Source organism: Odocoileus virginianus, chromosome 17, assembly GCF_023699985.2.
Source record: "Odocoileus virginianus isolate 20LAN1187 ecotype Illinois chromosome 17, Ovbor_1.2, whole genome shotgun sequence".
Taxonomy (NCBI): Eukaryota; Metazoa; Chordata; class Mammalia; order Artiodactyla; family Cervidae; genus Odocoileus; species Odocoileus virginianus.
The window spans coordinates 28060243-28087400 of NC_069690.1; the positions used below are offsets into that span (position 1 = coordinate 28060243).

General features: G+C 41.8%; 1 protein-coding gene across 1 annotated transcript; it reads right to left on the reverse strand.

Annotated features, from left to right (window-relative positions):
• Positions 1 to 228: 228 nt before the first annotated feature.
• Positions 229 to 25071, reverse strand: LOC110134195 (myosin-1). The gene is made up of 40 exons (XM_070479105.1): positions 25011 to 25071; positions 24727 to 24757; positions 22800 to 23043; positions 22557 to 22700; positions 22296 to 22452; positions 21172 to 21199; positions 20294 to 20408; positions 20115 to 20207; positions 19926 to 19989; positions 19176 to 19274; positions 18979 to 19082; positions 18695 to 18833; positions 18378 to 18496; positions 18138 to 18287; positions 16661 to 16831; positions 15573 to 15882; positions 15412 to 15479; positions 14259 to 14346; positions 14061 to 14178; positions 13637 to 13760; positions 13412 to 13548; positions 13061 to 13316; positions 11004 to 11246; positions 10735 to 10911; positions 10512 to 10657; positions 10174 to 10264; positions 9693 to 10082; positions 8970 to 9096; positions 7077 to 7195; positions 6471 to 6667; positions 5573 to 5756; positions 5128 to 5293; positions 4916 to 5040; positions 4224 to 4532; positions 3935 to 4138; positions 3504 to 3629; positions 3246 to 3416; positions 2874 to 2978; positions 2660 to 2755; positions 229 to 487 (listed from the first exon to the last, which is right to left on the reverse strand). The coding sequence occupies exons 3-40, from the start codon at positions 23001 to 23003 to the stop codon at positions 335 to 337; spliced, it is 5817 nt and encodes a 1938-aa protein (XP_070335206.1). The 5' UTR covers positions 23004 to 23043; positions 24727 to 24757; positions 25011 to 25071; the 3' UTR covers positions 229 to 334.
• Between the last annotated feature and the right edge of the window lie 2087 nt (positions 25072 to 27158).

Sequence of the window (27158 nt, forward strand, 5' to 3'; positions counted from 1 at the left end):
GCATACTCTTGTTTTGGATGTCTAAGATCTGCCTCTAGGCTTCACCTGCTCTTCCCACAGGGCCATGTGGTGTTTAAGGGCTCTTCCTAACAGGGACTGGCTTGGCTGCTTGTTCCATGTTTTATTTTTGGTGACTAAATACTTCTCCATAAGTTATAAGTAATATGTTTGTTTCTTGTGGCACCAAAAGATAAACTGACACGGTATAAAAAAGAGACTCACAAGGTCTTTGCAGATAAATTTTTTATCTGCAAAAATCATAAGTACAAAACAGAGTGACAAAGATTTTCACATTTTGTGCATTTCTTTGGTCACTTTTTAGCATTTGGATGAGTTACTCTTCACTGATGATTTTTGTGTGAACCTCCCGGCTCTTCACCCGCAGCTTGTTGACCTGGGACTCAGCAATGTCAGCCCGTTCCTCGGCCTCTTCCAGCTCGTGCTGGAGCTTACGGAATTTGGAGAGGTTGACATTGGATTGTTCCTCCTGAGAATAAATGGAAATGCATTTAAGAGGGGGGAAAAGTTCAAAATTTCTAGTTTCTTAGATCAGTGGGTCTTGAATTTATTACTTAAAAATGGTTCACTCTAGTATACCTTTTTTTAGCCTAGAGAAATGCTCATGAATTAAAAAAAAAAATTAACTTCTCTCATGCTTCTGAAGTCATGGGTAGCAAGGAAGGACAGGTGACATTTGTCTCCAAGTTGTTCTAACTAGAAGTTCTCTTTTTATAACATCTAAACATCTTAGGTGATGGTGGTGGTTTAATCGCTAAGTCATGTCCAACTCTTGTGATCCCATAGACTGTAGCCTTTCAGGCTCCTCAGTCCATGGGATTCTCCAGGCAAGAATACTAGAGTGGGTTGCCATTTCCTTCTCCAGGGGATCTTCCCAACCCAGGAATCAAACCCAGGTCTCCTGCATTGCAGGCAGATGATTTACCAACTGAGCTATGAGGGAAGCCCAAACTACTGCTAAATATGCCAGCTTTCCAGCCTCTTTTTCTTTCCCCTTACCTCCAGAATTCTGAGAATGGAACCAGACCTCTTAAAAATGCATGTATACAATTTGTATTATACCAAGCTAGCACCCTTGACTATAAATTATTGTCATGCTAAGTCGCTTCAGTTGAGTCCGACTCTGTGACCCTGTGGACTGTAGCCTGCCAGGCTCCTCTGTCCATGGGATTCTCCAGACAAGAATACTAGAGTGGGTTGCCATGCCCTCTCTCCAGGAGATCTTCCTGATCCAGGGATCAAACCTTCATCTCCTGTGACTCCTGCATTGCAGGTGGATTCTTTACCCCTGAGCCACCAGGGAAGCCCTGTAAATTATTATTGTTACTTGAGTATAAATTATTGCCACTTAATGCAGTTTAAAAATTAAACAGGAAGTTGTTTGCCAAGACAGTCTATGTGTTCCCTGATTATATGAATATTTGAACACATAGCAGTAAATTTGAGAAGGCCAGTTCTAGTTTAGTCTCTAGTAGTCATTCTTTTTTTTAAAGGCTCATTAAGAACTGTCCAAAGTAAGGCTTTCCAATTTAGAATGTTTAGAAAACTTTGAGTCACTTAAAAATAGAGCTTGAGAAAACCCCCAGATGGTCCTCTTATAAATGAAAGAGTAGGAGCCAGAGAAATGTTCTCTCTCTCTCTCAGACCTTAGATCAGGGGAAAAACAAAACCAGAGATGGTCAGAGGAACTAATTTGTGATATTTAGGTATGTATCTATTCATACTTTTATACCTGGGAAATTCATATTTTTCTTATTAGTTCAGATAATTCACAGGCTGAGGAAATGAGATGAGGTGGAATGCTGAGGATCTAGTGGTTGCAATATAACCAAGACCTTCTGAGACTTGATATTTAAAGGTTTGCTTGACACCTTCACTTGTGTATGTATAATGGTATCTCAAAGAATGTTTCCAAAACAGAATTCCTGTTTCCTTCTTGGCCTACATGTGTTCCTTCCTTAGTTCCTCATTTTAGTAAATTTATGTCATGCACCTAGTTACTCAAATCACAAATCTGATTAATTATCCTTGTTTTTCTTTCTCTGTCTTTCCAAGAAAAACCTATTAGTATATCTTCTAGTTTTGACCTCCAAAATATATCTTGAATCTCTCTACTTCTGTTTTCTCCACAAGCCACTGGACCACTTGAAAACCCTCCTGAAAGGTCTTCTTGTACCTAACAGTGTTGTCTTACTATCCATTCTCCAATAGTAGTCAGAATTCTTTTTTTAAAAATATAAATCAGGTCATGACCAACCCAGCTTAAATCCTGCTGTGGCTTCCCCAGTGTTCCACTGTACCTCGAATAAAAGCCAGACTTCTTATCATTGCCTAGAAGACCCCATGACCCACCCCCTGCCCAGGGCGGGGGATCTCTATTGCTGTTCCCCTATTCTTTGCACCTCTCAGACCAGGCTCTTTCCTACTCAATAGATTGGCATTGCTGTTCCTCCTTCCTAGAACATTCTCCCCTATCTCGTCAGGTGGTTGGTTTCTGTTCATTTGTCACATCTTCATTGAATCATCTTTCATTGATCCTTCCTTATTTTACCCTTATTTCTTTTACCCCTTGAACTAAATTGGCTTGAATATATCTGAGAACAGGAGGCAGCCCCATCACCCCGAGGGGGTCTGAACTCACCGCTTCCTCAGCTTGTCTCTTGTAAGATTTCACCTTTGCTTGCAGTTTATCCACCAAATCCTGGAGCCTGAGAATGTTCTTGCGGTCCTCCTCAGTCTGAAATATTTTCAAGAGTGAGTTTCTTGAAAGCACAGATACCATCCCATTTTGTTGTTTATTTGGTTTTTGATCCCTTGTAGCCAAGGGGAAAACAGAGACAGGGTATTTTCCTTACCTGGTAACTGAGCTCCTTCACTCTTCTCTCATGTTTGCGCAGACCCTTGACAGTTTCAACATTGCGTTTCTGTTCACTCTCAACTTCTGCTTCCAATTCACGTACCTGCAAGAAGATGAATATTTTAGAGATGTTCACTGTGGTCCATTCACTCAGTGGATTTCTTCTTCAGATGAAGCATAATGCTGCTTCTACTATGCTTTATATGTAGTATACGATGCCCTAGTCTAGTCACCCCCTTTATAAGCTCTTACAAAGAATATCTCTTCTGAATCTTTGTATGCCCCACAGCATCTAACAGTGTGAGGTTCTAAAAAAAAAATCATGCATTAGATTAGAATGAGATGGGAATAGGCTGATCAGAAGACCCACCCTGGCTTCCAGCTTCTGGATCTGCTTCTTCCCGCCCTTCAGGGCCAGCTGCTCAGCCTCATCCAGGCGGTGCTGCAGGTCCTTCACCGTCTGCTCCAGGTTCTTCTTCATCCGCTCCAGGTGGGCGCTGGTGTCCTGCTCCTTCTTCAGCTCCTCGGCCATCATGGCTGCCTGATTAAAAGTAACACAAAACCAGTTGAGAGAGCTGACAGGCCATCAAGATTCTAGCTTGACGACCCGGCATGGCCCTCTGCTCACATCAGTGATGGCCTTCTTGGCTTTCTCTTCAGCGTTGCGAGCTTCCTGGATAATGTCCTCCATCTCTCCCTGGATTTGAGTGATGTCTGTCTCTAGCTTCTTCTTGGTGTTGATCAGGCTGGTGTTCTGGTTAAAATGCCAAATTTAGAAATATTAATACATGAGAGCAAAATCAGGGTGTCCAATGTTCTAATGAACCCACAAGCTAATTAACTAAGGTAACTAATTAGTATTCCTTCTTGTTCCATATATTTTTACAAGACAGTCAACTCTGAATGTCATAGTTCATATTAATAAAAGTATTTGTTAATTCAAAAACATTACATATTTTAAACTTTAACCCCCCATATAACACTGTGAATTTTTAAATAATATGGAGATTAGAGCAAGATTTCCATTTCCAGTATCTTTTGCTGTTCTGTTATGCCCACCTGGGTGTGCAGGAGCTGGACGCGCTCACTGGCATCCAGGAGCTCTTGCTCCGCCATCTTCCTGCTCCTCTCTGTCTGCTCCAGGGTGGCCCGCAGCTCCTCGATCTCAGCCTGCAGCAGGTTGGCTCTGCGCTCCACCATGGCCAGCTGCTCCTTCAGGTCCTCCTGGCCCCGCAGAGCGTCATCCAGGTGGAGCTGGGTATCCTGTGGAATGACCGATCATTGAGACACCTTGTTCTCAGGGCTGCGGTCACCCACCTGCGCTGGACCATCTCCGGAGCCCACTTACCTTGAGGATGGCTTGGGTGTTCCTGTAATTCTTCAGGGCCTCAGCAGCCATGCGGTTGGCGTGGTTCAGCTGGATCTCCATTTCATTGAGGTCTCCTTCCATCTTCTTCTTGAGCCTGATGGCGTCATTCCTGCTCCTGATCTCAGCATCCAACGTGCTCTGCATGGACTCCACCACTCTAATGTGGTTCCTCTTGAGCTGGTCAATTTCCTCATCCTTTTCAGCAATTTTCCTGTCAATTTCAGACTTGACCTGGTTCAGCTCCAGCTGGATACGCAGGATCTTTCCCTCTTCATGTTCAAGAGATGCCTTAACAACAGCAAGGGGGTGACGTTAGCAGGGAATGGAAGTGTTTAGTATTCTGGAGATAGGAACTAGCTCCTACCTTTGTGCTACCATAATGCATATTTATTCTCTGCAATGTGGAGTTGTTGGTTTTATATAATTCTATCTTCCCAGATAGCTCATGCCCTGGAGTTCAGGGCTCTGACCTCATCTTTGTTTTCTCAGTCTCTAGCGCAGAGTTCCTGATGTCCAGTTATGCTTGTTGTAAGCATGGTCAATTTTCTATCCTCATATTTATTATTACAGAGTAGAAATTATTTTTCTTTTCTCTTGATTCACCTGTTCTTGCATGTATTTGATCTCAGTTGCTCTCAAAATGGTTTTAGAGTCTACAGTAAAATGTGTACCTCTGCCTCCTCTAAAGCAGCCTGAATTTCAGATTTCTCTTGCTCCACTTGCTTCTTTACTTTCTCCAGTTCATGGATACGTTTCCCTCCTTCTGCGATCTGTTCCGTGAGGTCAGAGATCTCCTCTGTTGGTGAAAAAAATTTAAAAATTCATTCAGTGAGGAAAACATTCTTTCAAGTTCTTTGTTGAAGAAGAGGTAAGGTGCACTCACGTTGCAAGTTCTTATTTTCCCGCTTCAAGGTTTCCAGTTGGTCTAAGGACTCCTCATAGGCATTCTTGATCTTGAACAGCTCTGTGCTAAGGGAGCGAGACTCCTTCTGGGAGGCTTCAAGTTCAGCATGAGTTTCTTCATACTTCTGTTTCCATTCTGATAGGATCTGAGGGGCAAGGAATGGTCAAGAAATTTGGTGGAGAAGGTTGGATGGGATGAAACCATTTTTTTCTGGCAGCTTTCAAACAGAGTTGAGATGGTCGGGGACTGAAAAATAATTATGAATGAGAAGAATAGAAACCACAGGAGTCCTCCCTCCTCCCCGCCTACTTCTGGCAGGAGCTGCTAAGCACAGCCCTTGGATGGTTTGAATAGGCACACGGAAGGTGACCAGCTGCCCTCAGTCACACGTGAATGCTGAGACAAAAACTGGTGCAGAAGTTACCTTGTCGAAGTTCCTTTGCTTTTTGTCCAGGGCTGCACAGGCAGCGTTTGTCCTCTCCACGTCAACCATGAGGTCCTCAACCTCATTCTGGAGCCTCTGCTTGGTCTTCTCAAGGGAGGCGCATTTGGCGTTCACCGCTTCTACGTGTTCCTCGGCATCCTGCAGACGCTGGGCCAGCTTCTTCCTAAAATGTGAAATAAATGCTCACACACATACTCTTCTAAAATGTTATCATTCCTGTCTGGCTGTATATTATTCACAGAATAAGTGACTAGATCTCTGCTTAAGTTTTTTCTTGAATAAGCAGGTCCCTTCCTTAAACTTTTTGTAGAATAAGATTCTCCCTGTTAAGGTCAGTCTTGAACTTTTGATTGCATTTACATCTTTATATAAAAATGTTTTCTTTCTTATTGCAGAATTTAATGTCTCCTTTTTAATCTTTAACAATAGATTTCTTTTTCCCTCTACAAGTAGCTATACTTTTACATCTCAAAAGGAGGAGCTGTGGTTTAAAGCCAGATGTTTTTTTCTCTTACATACCTATCACTTTGGATCAATTTTTCCATTAGTGACTAAGAAGGAGGAAAAGCTCAGGACCGTATAATTGACTATTACTCTATATACACTTGTGTAGGAATGATGACATCAAAAGTTTCCTTTTTAAAAAATAATCATTCAGCTTCCTGTTGCCCATGTCCTTCTTCCTTCTACCCTCTAGCTTAATTTCTTTTCCTAGATAACCCAGAGTATTTGTTTTACTTGCTTAAGTTTATATCATGCATGATCTATTCCTAAGTTTTTGTTTGGGGAGCAATGGGCATTTGTTCATGTGGTACTTAATATCAGGTGCACTTTGACTGTTATCTCTATTTCCATTTTAAGTAAGTCTAGAACATACTTGGCTTCCTCCAGCTCCTCCGTGCGCTGGATGGCGTCCGTCTCGTACTTGGTCCTCCACTGGGCCACCTCGCTGTTGGCCTTGGACATCGCCCTCTGCAGCTCGGCCTTACCCTCCTGCTCCTCCTCATACTGTTCCCGCAGCAGGTCACAGTCATGACGGGCTGACTGCAGGGCGTGGGCCAGGGCACTCTTGGCCTGAGAACATAGCAATTGGTGACTTAATTTTATTATCTTTAAAGTGATGTTTAGTGAGACAGGTGCTCAGGGCTGATGCACTGGGATGACCCAGAGGGATGGGATGGGGAGGGAGGTGGGAGGGGGGTTCAGGATGGGGAACATATGTAAATCCATGGCTGATTCATGTCAATGTATGGCAAAAACCACTACAATATTGTAAAGTAATTAGCCTCCAACTAATAAAAATAAATGAAAAAAATAAATAAAACAGCACAGATGCTCTGGTAAAAATAAATAAATAAATAAAGTGATGTTTAGTCCCTAAGCTCCTGTAGGCCACCAGAAGAAAATCTGTAGAAGTAAGCAGAAAACAACCTTAAAAGCAAGTGTAATGACAGAAACAACAACAGTAATAAGTAGGGCTGACCTTTATCTCCTCTTCCAACTGCCTTTTCAGTTCTTCAATCTGTTGTGTGAATGCTTGTTTGCCCCTCGAGAGCTGAGAAACTAGTGCATCCTTCTCATCTAGCTGGCGTGAGAATTCACCTATAAAGACCAAGAACCAGAAAACTCAACCTTACTTTGGAAATTAAAACTCTTAAGTTACAAACTGGAGTAGGGGAAAGGGAGCTGGGGTTGAAACATGATGCAGAGTGCAGATTACAGCAAACCACTAATTTCTACTTCAATCCTGGTGAGCACATCCATGTGAAAATGAAAAGTAGGGAAGACTTTAAGGCAGATTACACTCTTCTGAGCAACATAAAAGATTTCAGGATATATTTAAAATTGTTTGATCACAGTAGAAATTGATGAAGAAATATGTGAAAAGAAATATAAATCAGACTAACAAAAAGCATTCCAGTGTTTTTTGTCTACGGCAATGGTGTTGTACTAGTTTACCTTCCATTGAAACTTGACTGAAACAGAGTTTATTCTGTGGGATGTAGGAGACTTTGAGCAGCACCCTTTGAACTGATGTTCAAAGAAAAATCCTAGAAGAATTTTTATATTGAGACAATCAAGTGTCCTTCCACCCCAAGAATGAGTTGGTTTGTGGATAACAAATCAGCTCCTAAACTGTCATTTAAGTTTGTCTCCCATTCTTTAAGCATCATAATTTGAAAATATGCCAAACAGTTGACCCTTGAACAGCCAAGGGATTTCAACCCTTTGAGCAGTTAAAAATCCATTAATAACTTTACAGTCAGCCTTCTCTGTCCACACCCATGGACTCAACCAACTGTGGATCATCTAGTATTATAGTACATTTTTATTGAAAATAATTCACGTATAAGTGGACCCACACTCTTCAAACCCATGTTGTTCAAGGGTCAAATGTATTATGTTAAAAAGAGGGAAAACACTTTCAGCACCATTTTTGAACTGATAACCTGGAAGCCTTAGCTCTTTAACATTTAATAAGAAGCACAACTTCCAATTTTTTTCATACCACTAGATTACCAGGAGCAAACATGTAATGAAGAAAAGAAACTACAAGGGGCATTTTGATTCTTTGAGAAGACAATTTTTTCTTTTCATGAAATGTATTTACCACCTGTATAACAGTAATAAAATCCTTACTTGAGTTTTGTTCTAGAAAGAACAATATTTGAATGAATATGAAAGAGTAAAAGTGGTTCTCCAACAATTTGATCTACCCATTGCTTTACTGGTTCAAATGACCCATAAAGCAATTTCCATCTTGTTACCTCTCACTTGGGGAGGCAGAACTTCGGTAGAAAGTTGGACAAGTTGGTATGTACTGGGAGGAGTAAATGCAGAGACTCTCCAGTTTGGATAATCAGAACTCTTTGAACCTCACTTGCACGCTCCTGGTTAGATTGTGGTCCTGAATAGTTCCCTACTTAACTGTGGTGTTACCAGAAATTGTCAAGACTTCAGGGAAAAGACTGGAGTAAGCATTCTTGGACAGGTCATTTCTCTGCTATTGTAATCTGACATCATTAAAATGGGGATAACATTACACAGACTAATAAGGGTAAAAAAGTAATGTGTGGAGGCATTTTGAAACGTGAAAGTAAATACTGTTGTTGTGGTTCAGTTGCTCAGTCATGTCTGACTGTTTGTGACCCCGTGGATTGCAGCATGCCAGGCCTCCCTGTTCCTCACAATCTCCCAAAGTTTGTCCAAGTTCATGTCCATTGCATTGGTGAATACATGTCCAAGCCAGTGGTAGCTAAGGTGTTCATATTAGCAGCACCTCCCATGACCTCAAGTAACTCAGTGCAGGGTTTATCAGCCAGTTGAGAATCCAAGGTAAACTGGTCATTCAAAGTCAGGACTGGTAGATGCCCACCTGATTCTGTCTGTAGACGCGCTCTCTGAGTCGTCAGGTCATTGATCAGCCGCTGCTGCTCATCCTCCTTTGTCTTAAGTTCACTCAGTTGATCCTCTAGAGTGCGGCACATCTTTTCGAGGTTTCCCTGCATTCAAAAAGTGGTAGATGGCATCATTTCAAGTATTTGGATCATGGAAATCTGCAGTAATCCAAGGATTCCATAGGAGCTGCTGTACTCATTTCCTTTGAGAATAAGTTATCTTTACAGACAAAACCAACTGAGGCCTTAGACTGTGGTGGAAAGAGTCATAAGGTAACAGTCTAAACCTACTGCCATGAAATTGTCTTGTAACTCAAAACCTTTACTCAACTGGCTTATCTGTGATATGAGAATAGTGATAGTCAATGATTCAGTTCATGAAATTTTTTTTGAGAAATTATGTATTTGTGCTTAAGAGGAAAACAAAGAGCCTACTCAAGGTGAGGTGTTTTTAAAATTTCAAAGTATACCATTGAATTGTATTTTTTATTGGAAGGAACTTGAGTTTTCAGGATGCACAGTCTTGGGATACAGCTAGTCTCGTGTAAGAGGGAACATTCGGTCCCATCACACTGGGGTTACCCCTTCCTGCCACTAGCCTCTGGTCATAGTCTCATCCTGCCAGTTGCTAGTGATTCCTGAAAGGCTCGCTCTCACCTGTCCCACGGAAATCTCTTTTAAGACTTAAATCATGATTGTACCTTGGCTTTGGAGACAGTCTCCATGTTGCTGGCCAGGTCGTCGATCTCCATCTTCATCTCGCTCTTCTCCTTCTCCAGCTTCTGCTTGACCCTCTGCAGGTTGTCTATCTGCTCCCCCAGCTCGGCCACACTGTCCGCGTGCTTCTTGCGAAGAGCGGCCGCCGTGGCCTCATGCTGCAGTGTGGCCTCCTCCAGGTCCCGGCGCATCTTCTGGAACTCGGCCTCGCGCTTCTTGTTCATCTCAATCTGGGCAGAAGTGGCCCCGCCGGCTTCTTCCAGCCGCTCGCTGATCTCCTCCAGTTCCCGGGAGAGGTCTGAGCGCTGCTTCTCTGCTTTGGCGCGGGAGGCGCGCTCGGCCTCGATCTCCTCCTCCAGCTCCTCGATGCGGGCCTGGAGGTGGGGAGAAGCTCATCGTGAGCTCCTTTGAGCTAATTGGTAATTTTGTCATGTTGCATGAGACTGATGGAAACCGTGGACTTACCTGTAACTCCTTGATCTTCTTCTGCAACTGCATCCCGAGGGCCTGTTCATCTTCAATCTTGCTTTGCAGATTGCTCATTTCGAACTCCTTCCTGTTAGGAGAGCAGCATGTTAGCTCATGCCGTGTCCTCTTGCCAGTCTTCTTTTCTATGTGTAACTGAACATTTTTGTGTGGCGGGTGATGAGGAAGTGCTAAGTGGGTGTTTTACAAGTCAGAAATGTACCATTTTCATTAAATCAAAAGTCAGAGATGTTATTTTTGTGTGTGTGTGTGCCATGAAGTAATATTTTTGAGATCCAGACAATGAACAGGTTACAATCGTATTCTCTCATACTCACTTTTTGAGTTTCTCATCCAGTTGCTGCTTATCATTTTCTATATCCATTGTGGATTCTTGGGCCAGTTTTAAATCACCTTCCAGCTTCCTCTTGGCTCTCTCTAGGTCCATGCGAAGTTTCTTTTCTTGCTCCAAGGACCCCTCAAGCTGAATGTAAATAATGTTGAGTCAAAGAATTGCTTAGCTACTTTCAAAGAAAATTTCCTTGACAGTCCTAGACTTACATCATCCACTTGCTGCTCTAGCTTAGTCTTAGCTTTGGTCAGGGTGTTGACTTTGTCCTCTTCTGCCTGCAGGTCATCCAGGGTCTGCTGGTGGGCCTCCTGGAGGGCCTTCTTCTCCTTGGTCAGCTTGGCGATGTTTTCATCAAGGCCTGCCATCTCTTCTGTGAGGTTTTTCACCTAGAAAGGTTAAGAAAGAGATGATCTCTGCCGTAAAGCAGCCTAATTAGATGGCGGAGTCTCTATATGCTGTAGAGAAGTGTATTTCATACCTTGTTCTCTGTGGCATGTTTCTCTTTCTCAACCTTGGCCAGTGTCAGTTCAAGGTCATCTATGTCTTTCTTCAGTTCCGAACATTCGTCCTCCAGTTTCCTTTTCTTGGCCGTCAGCTCAGCATTGATCTCCTCCTCATCCTCGGCTCTCTCAGTCACCTCCTTGATCTTAGCCTCCAGCTGGATTTTGGTTTTAATCAGCTGGTCACATCTTTCCTCTGCATCAGCCAAGGCATCAGCTTCCTGAGAAGGGATGGTAGACACTTTTAGGTCTTGTTCTGTGGACCTTTTCAGATTTTATTAAGAATTGAAACCAAATAAGTAAATTGTACTTTAAAGCTTTAGGTTAATTTTTATTAGTTTTCCATCATTTAGGAAATATTTATTGGGTATGTAAGGCACTGGAGATTTTTTAAAAGGAATTTAAGTTACAATTCCTGGTGAAATTATAATAAAATAAACTTACTAATGATGAGTTTCAGAATACACTACCCAAAATATGGTACCTTGGCACAATGAATATCTTAAGCTAAAGGAGTTTGAGAAAAGAGCAGAAACAGGAAGACCACTCTGAACTATTCCTCTTGCTCCTTTTCCCTGAAACAAGTCATTAACCTTCTACATGGAAGGTCCCCTCTCTGTACTGGGAGGGAAGAAGGCATTCTTATTACAAGAGATGGGGAATTTAGGGCTGAGAAGGCTGTATCAACAAATTTTGTTAAACCAACTCTTATCTTTCTGTTTCTTCATCACTTACTACCCCAGTCCAGGCCCCCTTGTCTTGTCAGTTCTTCACATGTTTATCATTTCTTTGTCTCAAAGGTGTAAAAGCTTCATGTTCTGGTCACTTCTTTGGGTCTTCATTCTCTTGTGAAGGCTTACATATATACATAAAAATAAAGTTTGTATGTTTTTCTCCTATCAATCTATCTTTGTCAGTTTAATTTTCAGACCTAGCCAAGGAACCCTAAGAGGGTCAATGAAATTTTTTCACTCCCCTACATGATAACCCATGTTTGCAGTCAGATTCTTTACCATCTGAGCCACAAGGGAAGCCCAAACCTGATTCCCATAATTTCAGTTAGCTGTCTTTATTTAGTATTGTTTTCCAGAAAGGTTTAGTAAATGAAAAAAAAGAAATGGTTGGAGCATATTATACTGGGAGGAGTTAATTCCCATGTAGTTATCCCTTGATTTTTGAAGGTATGATAAATTTATCCTCAGTTTGAAAAACCTTGGACTCATAAACCACAAGGGAAGTCACAGTGCCAACACAAGTATTTATAACTCACTTTTATTTTTTCTAGTTATGTGTCTAAAACCTGTGCACTCCCTAGAAGCAATGTAGATTCCCTTCTGAATTCAGAGAACTAGAGAGTAACTTTTAACATTTCTGTTGTTGATTTCATTGGTGGCAGCTGAAATTGTCTTGTCATTTGGGTCACAGAAATGGGATAGACAGTGGTGTTCATCAAATATCTCTTCTCAAGCCTCTGGAGATTTCTTAGGACATCAGAACAAGAGCATTAGCTCATGCTTTGCCTAATTGACACTATTTATAGAAAGTACTGCCATTATCTTGGCAATGATCTTATTTTTTCAGGTACTGGAGGATTCCTAAAGAGATAGTTGAGAGGGAAGTTGCCAGGGGGCCATAGATTTAAAAATTCACAATATTGGTTTCCAGTTGGTACATTTTCATCATAAAGTCTCCACCCTCTTCACTGTCTATATTGTTCTTTCTTCACTGTTCTTATTTGTATTTTTCAGTGGGGAGAATCTTAGGGAACAAAGATCACTTTATTTCCTGCCCATATTCTGCTAGGAAAAACACCAGGGGCAAAGGAAAATTACTTTTATTAATCTCAACAGCATGGAATCCTCTGACAGAGCTGTTCATAGTACTGCATATGAAATTTTATGGAACACTTTGAGGGGTGGGAATTAGGAAAGACTGGTGGTCAGTCCCTCAATAAGGTGCCATCTAGACTCTCCCCTAGCAGCTGCTGAATTGGAATTTTAGCATCAGATAGTAGACAGTGGATTCTGATACTCACAGACTGAACCTGGAGCTGCAGGTCATTTTTCTCTTGTGTCAGAGTCACCATTTTCTCTTCAAGTTCTTTCCTTTTTGCTTCTGACTTAGCCAGCTCTTCTTTGGTCTTCTCAAATTCTTCCTTCATGTTGGCCATTTCCTTCTCTGTCTCTGCACTCTTGAGGAGGGGCTTGATCTTGAAATACAGCTTCATCCAGGGCCAGTGCTTGACGTTCATGAAAGCACGGACATTGTACTGGATGCAGAAGATGGATTCTCTGTGATAGGAGCAGAAATGTTCAAAGTCAGGTATATCAGGAAACAGAATTACAGGTCATCGGCTGATAGGGTTAGAAAGTTTCCCATATAGTACCTCCTCTCCACCATCTTCTGGTACTCCACTCTTGCCAAGAACCCTCTGCACCTGGCCTGGGTTCGGGTCATCAGCTGGGCCAGCTTTTCATCTCGCATCTCCTCTAGGAGCCCCAGAAGACCAGCTTTGAAAAAGACCTGTGCATGGCCAGAGTTGCAGATCAGAAACTTTATACAGATTCCAGAGGGACAGGCATAGTGCCAGGTGGGCCTTAGAGACTATTACCTTGGTGTGACCAAATTTATACTGGGTGTGATCAACGTCAATGGACCCAAGGAGCTTCTCAGAAGCCTTCTTGCTGTCGATGAATTGTCCTTCAGGGATCGCACTTGCATTTAATACCTTGTATCTGTTTGAGCCAAACAAATAAGTGATATAGCTGTTGCCACCAACAAGAACTCTTTCGGCCTTACTAGAGAAACAGTTGAACTGCTGGGTGGTCTAACACACATAACCAAGTAATCATATCTACCCCTTTATCTATTCTTTGTATATTCAAAGGGTGTCAAACTTTTGGTTTATCAATATGGAATTTGTTAAATTTGTTGCTTTTTCCAGTTGTAATAGAAGCTATAAAGGATAAGCTTATTTCACTGAAAAATTCAATAACAAGAACCTTGTAAAATAATTCACAGTGAGAAAATCTGACCTCTGTTTGAAGTCTGCATAGAGGATTCTGCTGGGGAAGCCCTTCCTGCAGATGCGGATGCCCTCCAGCACCCCGTTACAGCGCAGCTGGTGCAGGACCAGCTCGTGCTCCATGGCCCCTAAAAAAAGACATATTCTCCATAGAATAGTCTCCTGAGAAGTCACACTGGAGCTTGTCTGGGTATCAGAAGTGCCTTACCAGGAGTTTTAGTTTCATTGGGGATGATGCAGCGTACAAAGTGGGGGTGAGTGCTCCTCAGGTTGGTCATCAGCTTATTCAGATTCTCCTGTGGACCCATATGCATATCTGGTTAAAAATGCACCATTTTTATACATTCATATTTATAGACATAATTATCACCATCCGTGACATTTGTTTAATTCCAGTGAATAGTATCTAGATTGAATTTGCCACGGGTTGTCTCTGAAAATAGCTCTACTTGCCCTATCTTTGTGCATAAACTTGCTGTTGAAGTGGTGGTTCATTCCTGTTGAATTTTCTAGTATATGTTGTAAATTTATGGCATTTTAACATATGGAAGTACTCCACCCATTATGTTTTACCGAGATATGGAATCTGATTTACAAATTCAGAGTCTTCCTCCAACTCACCCCTTTCTTTCTTTTCCCAACTTTTCAATTGTATCTGCTTCTCTAGCACACGTTTATTCTTTATAATTACATAGCTGATCCCTCCTGCTGGTTTCATAGAAAGGGGTCTTACAAAGCCTGCTTCTGGGAATTGGCAGAAAATGGACAGTCATATTACCAAGTGTGAGAGATCATTCACCCTATGGAAATCCTGAGCTTTCAGAATACCTGGAACTTCAGTTATTAAAGATAGAATTCTGAAAAGATAAATAAATTTTCCTTAAGAGGTGTTTCTTAGCACACCTTTTCTGATTTCTTATTTTCTTCTTTTAGAACAGCCTCCAAATCCTACCACTATTTCTCTATCCTCACCTTTCAAAATCCACTCATTTTAGTTCTGTGCCAAGATACACCTAAGCCTCTACCTCAGTTAGACGCCCCCAGAAACTCAAGAAAATCTCCTGATTTGCTTTTCTAAGAAGAACCTTTTAAGTATCGAATGACTATATTTCCCAGCCCCAATATTAAATTTTACTATCTTATACTGAGTCTGACCTTCTGGCACCTGTGTTTCCTATCTGCTGACTATCTCTTCCAAGTTACCCCAAACCTTCCTGAGAGACTCGGTGCTACTCCCTCTGCTGCCCTGTCTTCTTGAGTTACATTCAGTTCTAGAATACTTGCAAGACTACTTCCCCTTCCCCACACAGTAAATTAGTATTTAATTTCCGGAATCTAATTAGAGAAAATGGAGTCCGTACCCTGAAAAGAGCAGACACGGTCTGGAAAGAAGAACCCTTCTTCTTGCCACCTTTCTTTCCACCGCCCTCTGAGGGGAAGAGAAACCACAGGCACTCATAGTATAGGCTTTCTTTGTCTCAGTTTTATACCTTAAATAAAGATGAATTCTGTTGGTAATTACCTGCTTCAGCAGATGTTGCGCCAGAGAACAGGAAAGCCAGAGTCTTCACTGAAGACTTCTGGTACAGCCCAACCACCGTCTCATTCAGGGGGTCCTTGTTCTTGTCCAGCCAGCCAGTGATGTTGTAGTCCACTGTTCCCGCATAGTGAATGAGGGAGAAGTGGGCCTCAGTCTTGCCCTTGGCAGGTTTAGGCTTCTGGAAGTTGTTGGACTTTCCAAGATGCTGTTCATAAAGCTTGTTCTTGAAGGAGGTGTCTGTGGCCTTGGGGAACATGCACTCCTCTTCCAGGATGGAGAAGATGCCCATAGGCTGAGAGAATGAAAAGAAACATGCCACTTGAATTGTCTGCCTGCAGAAATAATGGGTAGCATTCTGATCTGACTTGAGTAAATACATCATATCATTCTTTACAGTTAGTGAAAACTCATTTCTTCGGTCAGAAATTGTTAAATGGCAAGTATTAATTGGGTGCCTATCAACACCCAGGTGTGTGCTGGGCTCTGGGATATGACGGGGAGTAGGATGAACAAGGAAGGACCTCTGGTGGAGTTTGTGTCTTTGCCCCAAAGCCTTGGAGCAATGTTTCTCCAAGTGTGACTTGCAAATGGGTTGTGTCAGAAACACCTGGTAAAAATGCAGATTGCGAGGCTCTACCCCACCCTTACCCAAAACTATTTCTAGGAATGAGCTTAGGGGAATGTGCAGGTTTACTCAGTACTTGCAGGGTCTTTGGCAACTGAGAGCCCCTGCTTTAAAGTACTAGGAACTCCACCTTCAAATACCAGCAGTGATGACTCCAAAACTGACAAAGAAATAAGTGAATCATGCTCTCCTCAGAGCTCTTTAATAAGGAAAGATGGTTTAAGAATCAGACTTGTCATCAGACTATGAGGAAGGGTAGAGTTCTGGACTCTAGGAAAGACTGAGTCTCCTTTCATCAGATCATCTCCCTCAGAGTTGGCCAAAGGACCTTCCCTGATCTTAGTTACCAATAGAAACCTTTTACCAGAGTGTGCAGTGAGATTTGTGATTTTCTTTTAAATCCGGGTCAGCAGGGTGACCTGTGGTCTGAGAAAGGAAAGCGAACCTTCTCGATGAGCTCGATGCAGGCGGCCAGGTCCATCCCGAAGTCGATGAACTCCCACTCGATGCCTTCCTTCTTGTACTCCTCCTGCTCCAGCACGAACATGTGGTGGTTGAAAAACTGTTGCAGTTTCTCATTGGTGAAGTTGATGCACAGCTGCTCCAGGCTGTTGAACTAAATAAGTAGAAAATACAAATGAACATTCTTCTCGTGATAACAGCTTCTCCTCAAAAGGACCCTTCTTACATTGTTAGCCTAACTGCTCCCTGCATGAAAAGACAACCTGACTCAGAGCGATGTCCCCATACACAGAAGCCAAAGAGGTTCTGAGACACGGGTGAACCTTGCAAATACTAGGCTGAGTGAAGGAAGCCAGGTTCAAAGGACCACATAGTGTGTGATGCCATTTACATGAAATGTCCAGATTAAGCATATCCTTACAGACAGGAAACAGATTTCTAGGGGGTGAAGTAAGAGGGAAATGGGAAAGAGGTTGCAAGTTTGTACTGTCCTTAGCACTCTTATTTGAAAACTTGTGGATTACTCTTCATATTGTTGCTTGGCACCAGATTATTCCTCTCTTCCCATGTTGGGTTGAAGATTTCTGGAAATGCTTTTGTTCTTAAACCCAGAAAATCTCATCCAGTGTCCATGAGTGCACTCAGAGAAAGGTGTGGAGATGGGACTTCTGGATCAGACACACCTGAGACACTGCTGTTGGGGAGGAGACTTGGATAAACTGCGTGGGAGGTATTCTGTCTTAGGCAGATGAATTTGAGTTTCTTTTTTTTTTTTCCATTTATTTTTATTAGTTGGAGGCTAATTACTTTACAAAATTTGAGTTTCTTTACCATGCCATTTCCGTCCCCTAGACTGGCCATATTGGAGAAGGAAATGGCCACCCACTCCAGTGTTCTTGCCTGGAGAATCCTAGGGACGGCGGAGCCTGGTGGGCTGCCGTCTATGGGGTCGCACAGAGTCGAACACGACTGAAGCGACTTAGCAGCAGCAGCAGCAGACTGGCCATGGAGGGCAGGTGAGAATCTCTGAGTTGTGCTTTGAATTTGTCATTATCTTCCCCATGGCCATCTTTTCTGACATTGTCACCCTCATCACCTTCTTTATCATTTACTAAATGCTAAACTATGTGCTGGGGGACAGTGCTTAGGTCTTTAAATCCAGAAACCTTGTAATGGCAAAAGATTTACAGAAGTAAGTGTGTTATCTGAAGCTTTCTGTACAGGTCCTAGGTGAATTTACCCTGTTTGGAGTCAATACCATTTTCATTATCTAAGTTCACAAAGGTGCAGTTTGAGCCCACATGTGTCTTATCCCAAAGCTGATGTCCTTTCATGGACTTTTGATCTCCTTTCATGTGTCAGTTCAGTTTGTAGTGTACTATTTTCATGAATTTTTTAAAACATTTACTGTGGCAGCAAGATTTGTAAGTTTTCCTCCTGCAAAGTTTCTGCTTACTCACATCAAAGATCTCAAAGCCAGCGATGTCCAAGACCCCGATGAAGTACTGCCTGGGCTGCTTGGTGTCCAACTGCTGGTTGATGCGGGTGACCATCCACAGGAACATCTTATCATAGACGGCTTTGGCCAGAGCACCCACTGCATTATATACCTTCATGGACAAAGTAATGATCATTGCCATTAATAAAGGCATGAAGTGAAGGCCTGGGAAGGATGTGACTCACAGAGGTTGTGCACCTACCTGCTGCACAGTCTGGCCTTTGGTGACAAACTCATTGCCGACCTTGACTCTGGGGTAGCAGAGAGCTTTGAGCAGGTCAGCAGAGTTCAGACCCTGGAGGTAGGCGGCCTTGTCAGCAACTGCAGAGACACAATTCAGACATCCAGCATGGCCTACTGTGGCCCCACAACACCTAGGGGTGGAGTAAGGAGGGAATCACTGCTATGTGGGGTTTGGTTTGTGTGTCCATCAGATGCTCAGGTGTAAAGGAGACAGCTTGGAGTTGGCTTACTTGCTTATTTTCTCTCATTTAACCCAGTTGGGGGTTCATTTGGTACCTTCAGTGCCATCTGGTTCTGCTTGCTCCTCACGCTGCTTTTGCTTGAATTTCAGGTTCCCATAATGCATTACTGCCCCCGTGAGCTTGTAGATGGACACCCTTTCATCAGAAGTGAAGCCCAGGATTTCAATGGCACTCTGCCAGGAGAGATGAGAGGACAGAATTAGGACACGAACTTACTCAGGAGACTTTATACTGTGTCCTGAATCACACCTACAGCAGGGTTGTCACTGTCGTTCCCATATATAACAACTCATTTTAAAAACTGTAAGTGAAACTTACATCTGTGGCTATCAGCTCTTCTTGGTCATCGATGCTAGGGACTGAGATCTCCCCTTGACTCACAAAGGCGTAGTCATATGGGTTGGTGGTGATGAGGAGCATTTCTGGGTACATAGAATTCAGGGTATATGTTTTACATTAGAAGGGACTAATAAAGATGTTAGCTTTTAACTCAATACATTTAAGCTCTTTCGTACCAATTAGCTCTGGCTTCTTGTTAGACATGATCTGATAAAAAATATGGTAGCTTCTTTCTGCCTTCAGCTGGAAAGTGACTCTAGACTTCTCCAGAAGATCTGCAATGGCAAGTGGACATGGGATTAGATGGAAAACTGATAAAGTTCTTGGAGTGACTTTGGATCATGGGGTCAGTAACTAAAAATTTCATTGGCCTCTTGTGATTTTAGCTGAATGGTCCCATGAGGTACCACGTAATTTTGTCTCTACCACTGTGGTTACTCTTACCACCTCTTGAAGGAAACTCATGTTCTCTGGCTCAAGACATATTCACCTCTCATGCAGAGGATCCTTGCCATTTTGGGTGTAATTGATTCTTGATAACCTGTTCCTTCTCAGGGTCTCTGCTCCCTTTATAACAGGGGGGTTATTACTAAGAGCAACATTTATCAAGTTCACACTAAGGAAGAAATCTCATACACTAAACCCAACTAATGCACCCCTAATCTTAGTCCTTTGTTAGAAAAATTTGAAATGTCTTGTGAGGCTGGAATCCTTCTGACAAGCCCAGCAACTCCTGGCAGTTTCTGCAGCCCCTGACTGAAGCGGGTGAAACACACTGTTCACTCTAGTTAGACTGGCATTTCCCAGGGGCGTGTTTGGCAGTGAGAGTGGTGTTGCACAGGCTCCAGGCCCAGCAGGAGTTGTAAGATGTTCCTCCAATCAATCACTGTCACTCTGGATTCTGTTTAGGAGGTCCTGTTACTCACATGTTTCAATATCAGCAGAAGCCAGTTTCCCTGTGGTACCGAAGTGGATCCTGATGAATTTACCCTTGCAAGTGAAAAAGACGATGTTATATATAAAACTGGAAGCACACAGTAAAAGAGACTGAAATAATAACACAGACAGCCCTCTCTGGCATCTAAAACAACACCCTTCTGTGACCAGAGACTTACAAAGCGAGAGGAATTGTCATTCCTCACGGTCTTGGCGTTGCCAAAGGCCTCCAGCAGGGGATTGGCACTGATGATCTGATCCTCCAGAGTCCCCTGCCAGGGCAAAAGCAGTGCTCACATCTGGGGCTTGGGCGTTTCTCACCTGACAGCCCACACGCTGACCTGGCAACCAGACCCACCTGCATTTTGCCTGAAGTTGGTTCCTCCTTCTTCTTCTCCCCAGTGACTGCAATTGTTGCAAAGTACTGGATGACACGCTTCGTGTTCACAGTCTTCCCAGCCCCGGATTCTCCGCTGTCAAACAGTTATCAAATACATGTGAGAATTTAAGCTCAATGACAAGTGAAACTGCTTCCTTCATCACCCTTAACTATCCAATGTGCCTGTCTTTATATGTCTTTGTCAGAGCCCCCTAGGTTTTTCTCTTCAGCCTGTGTTTAGCTCATATTATTTCTGTTGCTTTACATTGATGAAAAGCTGAGACGTTCAATCATTAATCATGCAGCACGGGTTTCTTGAGCACTTAAAATGTGTCAGACTCTCTTCTATGTGCCGAGGAGGGCTTGAGGAGTCCAAGAAGCAGCTACTCAACCATTATGTAGAAAATGAAATGATCAGTAAAAACTCTTTGAAGCAATGCATGCGTTCTTTTGCTTCCTTAGACTAAAGAAACTCCCAAGTTAGGTCTTTGAAGGAATAGACATTCCTCCAGTAAGGCTTGAAAATGAACCACTGGTAATATTCACAAAGTGTCCAACCTTTAGAAGGTGTATATGCTTGCTGTCCAGTACTGGGTTCTGGCCATGTGTGGACATAGCGTTCTACATCTAATCCCTGGAAAGCTCTGGGACTTTTAAGGTTGGTCTAGCAAATGATGTAATTTGGGACATTGCTATTTTACATTCGGATGCAATCCGAACCCTATAATAAATAATAACGATATTTAGTTCTGGCTGATTTGCCATTGCTTTAGTATGGGGGCATGAACTAATTATTCCTTTGATTAGTAATTTTCCCAGTGAAAATAAAATTGGAGTGTCAGAATAATAATACATACGTGATCAAGATAGACTGATTCTCCCGATCTAGAAGAAAAACAGTGGACAATCAGCTTATCTACCAGTTACTTACACAGAACATCCTACAGGGAAGCACTGAGGGCATTGAGTATAAGTGTCATATTCAGGAGAATTTTTCAGTATATTATTATAAAGGTACCTGTGATGTTGTTATATTTCTCAAGTTGGGGAAGAGAAACGTTAAAATGTTGTCACATTTTAAACTCCTTGAACTCCACAGAAAGTGTGTCCTTCTGGTTTAAAGGAAAGAGCAATTCTTTCCAGAGGCACAGTTGTTATCCCTAGGCTCCAGTGGCCTGCTCTTCATGGACAAATGCATATAACTGAGAAATGCACAGTACACTAAGGATTCAGACTGTATTTCATAGTTCCAAGTAGTGTTAATTAGGCCAAGATTGAGTTTAGTTTCTAAAAGGATCAGTCTCACACAGACACATAAACACACATACACACATCTGTCTGTCTCAAGATCCCAAACTGCAACCCTAACTCTGATCAGGCTTCCCAGAGTAGGCCACTGGGTCAAAGACAGATCAGAGAGGATGCCTTAATCAGAATAAAGTCCTTTGGAGAGGGGCCAGTAGCAGCTTCCATTTGAATGCTGTAGTCCCCCAATACCATTTCATTCAGAGAGAGGCTGCTATCTCTGAAATGGTTTCTGATAACTTTAAAGACATAACAACACTTCTTAAACCATCTAATTCAAAATCAACAAGAAACTTGGGTACTAAACTGATTGAGCATATATTTTTCATTTCTGTTCAGACAGTGCTATTCAGCTCTAACTTAACCTTTTTTGTTACTTGAATATATAAAATGAAGCATGCATTTCTCAGCAGGGAGACTGTAAACAAATTAAACTTAATTGGGTTGGAGCAGCAGCATGGTCTGGTAAAGTCGTGGAGGTGGAATCAGGAGAACCGAGGTTTTTTTTCCCACTTGACAGTGTATGCATGTCTGTTCTTTCCTCACTTTTGGTGTGCAACTAAGGGGCTTGGATTTGGATTTGGTTATTTCTAAGGGTCTTTTTATGTTTTAGCTTCACCGTTTTGTGATTATAGATGGTGAAATAATTTGTATGAAAAATAGTCAAGGCTCGTACCAGTCAGCATGAACTGATAGGCGTTGTCAGAGATGGAGAAGATGTGGGGCGGGGCCTCCTGGCGCTTTTTGCCTCGGTAGGCCGTCACCACCTCTGCATTGTACACCGGCAGCCACTTGTAGGGGTTGACAGTGACACAGAAGAGGCCTGAGTAAGTCTGCACCATAAAAAAAAGGAATATAATTGTTTCATGAGGACACTAATACTGGTTTTCAGCATGTTAAGCGCCTGCCTGAACAGGGGCCATGAGAACAGACTCACATAGATCATCCAGGCCGCATAACGCTCTTTGAGGTTATAGAGCACAGCGGGCTCATGCAGGTGGGTCATCATGGCCATGTCCTCGATCTTGTCGAACTTGGGAGGGTTCATGGGGAAGACTTGGTCTTCTTTCACAGTTACTGTCTGTCAAGTCAAACAAGAGAAGCCAGGTCAATAAATAAGTGTCAGCTCCCCTAACTGGCAGTGGGGCCCCGTCTCATCCCCCCCAGATGCTCTACTCACCGCTCCAGCTTCGGTCTTGGCTGTCACCTTCCCCCCTTCTCTGCTCTGCACGGTTGCTTTCACAAAGGACTCCTTAGGGTCCGCCACAAAGACCGAGGTCTTGGCATCAAAAGGCTTATTCTGGGCCTCAATGCGCTCCTTTTCAGACTTTCGGAGGTAAGGAGCAGCCTCCCCAAAAATAGCCATTTCCTGGTCTGAACTCATGGCTGCAGTTTATTGATGGCAGCCCAGTCAAAGACCCTGCCTGGCAGAGGAAGAAAACATATTACAGAAATTCAGAAACTGGATCATTAGATTCATGTTTAAAAAAAAAAAAAAAGAAACCCAACCTTACTCCTTGACAAGTTGAGCACTAGCCTCTTGTTGGGTATGACTACCTCCCTGGCTTGGCTGGAGGTGAAATGTCAGTCTCTGTGTTCTGTACCATTGCTGACAGATACTATTTGGCAAGAGACTGTTGGTTCTGGCTCATCTTCTACATGATATTGTAACTCCTTTCTCTGTTTCTTTTGCATAAAAGAAAATTGCCTATCATCAGCTTATACAGAACATAATGCTAAGATGACAGCAGGATTTCTCAAGCTCTTTCACCTGTCTTCCAATCAGATTACAGGGACCTTGCAGACTGGGAGTATGTTCCTTCTATAGCATCCTTCACACCTCTTAGAACACATGCTGGGTGTGGGTAAGGACCAGAGTTGGCTTTATATATTAAAAGATCAATACAACTATGTTGCTAAAGTTATAGGAACTATTTAGTGCATGGTGAAAACTTTTTCATTATAGATTTGGAATTTACAAGGACCACCTAATAATAAAGGAAAGCATAAATGTGAGGAGCTTTGTTTTGCATTGTTCAGTTAAAAATATCCTGTTTTTATATCCACTACTCTTGTTCCTGTGCCATAATTTTGAGAAACTCAGCTTCTTCACCTGTCTTTAGTATTTCTCAAGACATTAGTTAGTACTTAAGTTTTCTAGCTTTATTACTAGTATTCTCATAAAAATTTCAGGAAACTTTTTCTTTTCAAAATCTGTCTCTTGTCACTTTAACATTCATTACTCCTGTCAATAAGAATCATATATAACCTATTTTATAATTTTTAAAAAGATATTTTATTGAAAAAAACTCAAAGCACTTGAGTAGTCTTCTCAATATTTTTCTATTCAACTACAGTGGTTTGGATAGCACAATTAAAATCCTTTGTCTAGACTTTCCTGGCAGTGCAGTGGTTGGGACTTCACTGTCCAGTGCAGGGAATGCAGGTTCGATACCTGGTCAGGGAACTAAGATGCTAAATGCCTCGGTGCCAAAAACCCAAAGCATGAAACTGAAGCAATATTGTAACAAATTCAGTAAGACTTTAAAAATGGTCCACAGTAAAAAATATTTTTAAAAAATCTTTTGTCCTACTAAAAATGCTCACAATCATTTTTCGTATCATATATTTTTTTAAATGTTTGTTATACAGAGTGTGAAACAGCATGCAGATTTCAACCACTTTTCCAAGTCAAAGATTCACTTCATTTTATTAGTCCAGTAACACCGCATCTCAAGGGTTTTTATATTATATACAGTGGTAAAAGCTATAGTATAGGACATTTACATTTTCTCTGTAAATGAGCAATAATGGTGTGAAATGCTGTGTTGCATATTGTAATTGAATTATTTAAAAGATAATCTGCAATGCTGGAAATAGAAAAAACAATGTATCTAAAAACTCCTGAAGTATTTTATTTATTGAAAAAGATACTGATTAAGGAGAACCAGTTTCTAAATCTCCCTCTGAGTTTTTCAGGGAAGCATGAACAGACATGAAATTGAAATGCTTTTATTTTGTAGCCCTTCTCCTCAACCACTCTCCAAACCACTGCAGAAGGTTTCCTACACCTTGCAAGGAATGAGAAAAACAAGGCAGTGCCTTACCTTGGAGATGCAACCTTGAAGTGGGTCAGAACTGTAAGAAAAAGAGCAAATGTCCTCTGATTAAATGCGAACAGTTCCCAATAGTAGCAAGAATGATTCTGAATTGAGAAGCAGGAAGTGACTGGGAACACCAAAACATCTAATTAAAATTGCTGCGGAGTAAGTTGGTGCTTTGCTGGAATGGCTCCCAGGGGCAGCAGGAGCCAGGATGTGTGGCATGCATGCGGGCAGCCAGGCATCACTGCTGGCCCTTCAGACAGAGCCCTGTCCTCACACACACTTACCTTGAAGCTTTATGAGGAAAGACAAGTCATACTCATCCCCAGGGTACTTTTATAGGGTCAAGTATGGAAAACACGTTGCCTCCTCCTCTTTCTTAAATCATATTTGGCAAAACGTGTTTTTGGCAATGAAGGTCTCCAAGCATAATTCCCTTCATATTAAAGATGTTTGGATATAATTAGAAATATTTCCTCTCACATTGGGTTAAGTGTATAAATCAATCTCCTATAAATAAGCTGAGATGTTGGCAACTTGAAAGTGGCTGCCTTTGGAATAATGTAAGGTGTTGTTTCAGAGACAGCTATGAGCTGTGTTCCCTGGACTTTGTTGCCTGCTGCTGTTGTATTTCACTGAATCGCCTATGGGAGTCTTTTCAACTGCCTGCACAATTGCAGATATTATACTAGGGAGGAAAGTTTCTGCTCTTGACCAGAGCATCAGAAAAAGATAGTTTCTCCCAAGAAGCCATGGTTTTCTTCTCCCAATTTATTGTATTTTTTTCAAGGATGCTTGAAAATTCAATTTTAAAACTTTCTTCATGAAGAGCAACCAAAGATAGACAGCTTTTTTTGTTTCCTTTGGTTAGTCACTTCTGATTCATTGTCAAATCATTTTTGCCAAGCCGGCAAAATCATTTTCCTTCACTTTTATTTTTTAAATGCAAGTTGCTTGTGACATCTGTTTTCCTCTATGAAACTTACCATAGAAAACACTAGAAAACAGGGCATTTCTCTGTCTAAATATGTAACATCTGTGACTTCTCTATCAGTTATCTCTGGCATATATTTCACATTTTGCTTACAAACAATGCCGGTACATTATTTTCTATTTTGATTTTTAATTTTGAAAATGTTGGCTTATCGTCTCTGTGGTCTTGCATCTCTTTATGTCAGCATTGTTTATCTGGGACTGAGACAAAATTTGCTTAATATACCCTGTTTGGTAACCATCCCTGTATTATTGTACTGATATTTCAGTTGATTCAGCACAAAGAGGCTGCCTTATGAAAGCAGATATCTGGAGATACTGTTTGTAACAGTCACATGACTTTATTGCTGTACTGGACTATCTAACCCCTATTCCTTACTTCACTAATAATGTAACGGAGATTCCAAGAACAGAAGGGAGTTCACAAATGACACAGCAGTGTAGGCACGGGGCACCTGATTGGCAGTCCAGTGTGCTTGCTGGTAACTGAGTTTGGTTAAAGCCTTCAGGAAGGGTCCTTGGAGACATGAGTCTGAGAGGGGCTTCCCTAGCCTACCCTTCACCTGCTTTGTAACCACAGGTGCATCATTTGGCTTTTTTACACACTTTATCAGGAAAATGTTGCATTTTCTGGAAGAGAGAACATTTTAATAATGCTCTCAATAGAGTTCTGTGGGAATTTTAAGACAGCCTTTGGACTCCTCTGGATAGAGTTTCCAATAAGTAGAAAATAGACGTTGGTTTTGGTCATGACTGCCAAGTTCTGAGGCACACAAGTATTTACAGGTGGTGTGGGAACACAGTGACAGTGGCCAGGGCAGCGAGAAGTGATTCCATACCCTTCCTGACAGTCTGAATCCAAATTACCTGTGCGACTACTTCCACACATATGATTAAGTCAGTTCTCTCGCAGGGCCATTTAGACTGATGTGCTTTCTATTCAGATGGGAAATCATCATTTAGTCTTTCCTTTACTTTATGCTGTCCAAGAAGGTTATATTTTTGGGTATGCACTGCAATTAAATCCAGCTTAAAAAAAATCTTGATTCTCTTGGGAAACTCCTCTAAATAATTCAGGTTGCTACTATAGCTTTTGCACCAAATTCTTATCATTCTGTGGGTTTAATATACATTTGAATAATTTATTTGGGATCATTGTATTGATACTTGTAATAATTTATTTTGACTCTTTACATAATTATAGGGGGTCATAAAGTCTGGAAACATAGGCTAATAAATAGCCTATTGATATTACATAATATATAGAACAATATTTTGTCTCCAGACTTTATGGCTTTCATAGAGAGAAGTCACATCTCAGTTTCATGTGGTTATCTATTACCCAGCACATATACTATGAATATATTGTGCACTGGTATTAATGATGAAAGTCTTTCTGTCCTGGTAATACCCATACTTGGAATTCATATTAGCTCTGAATT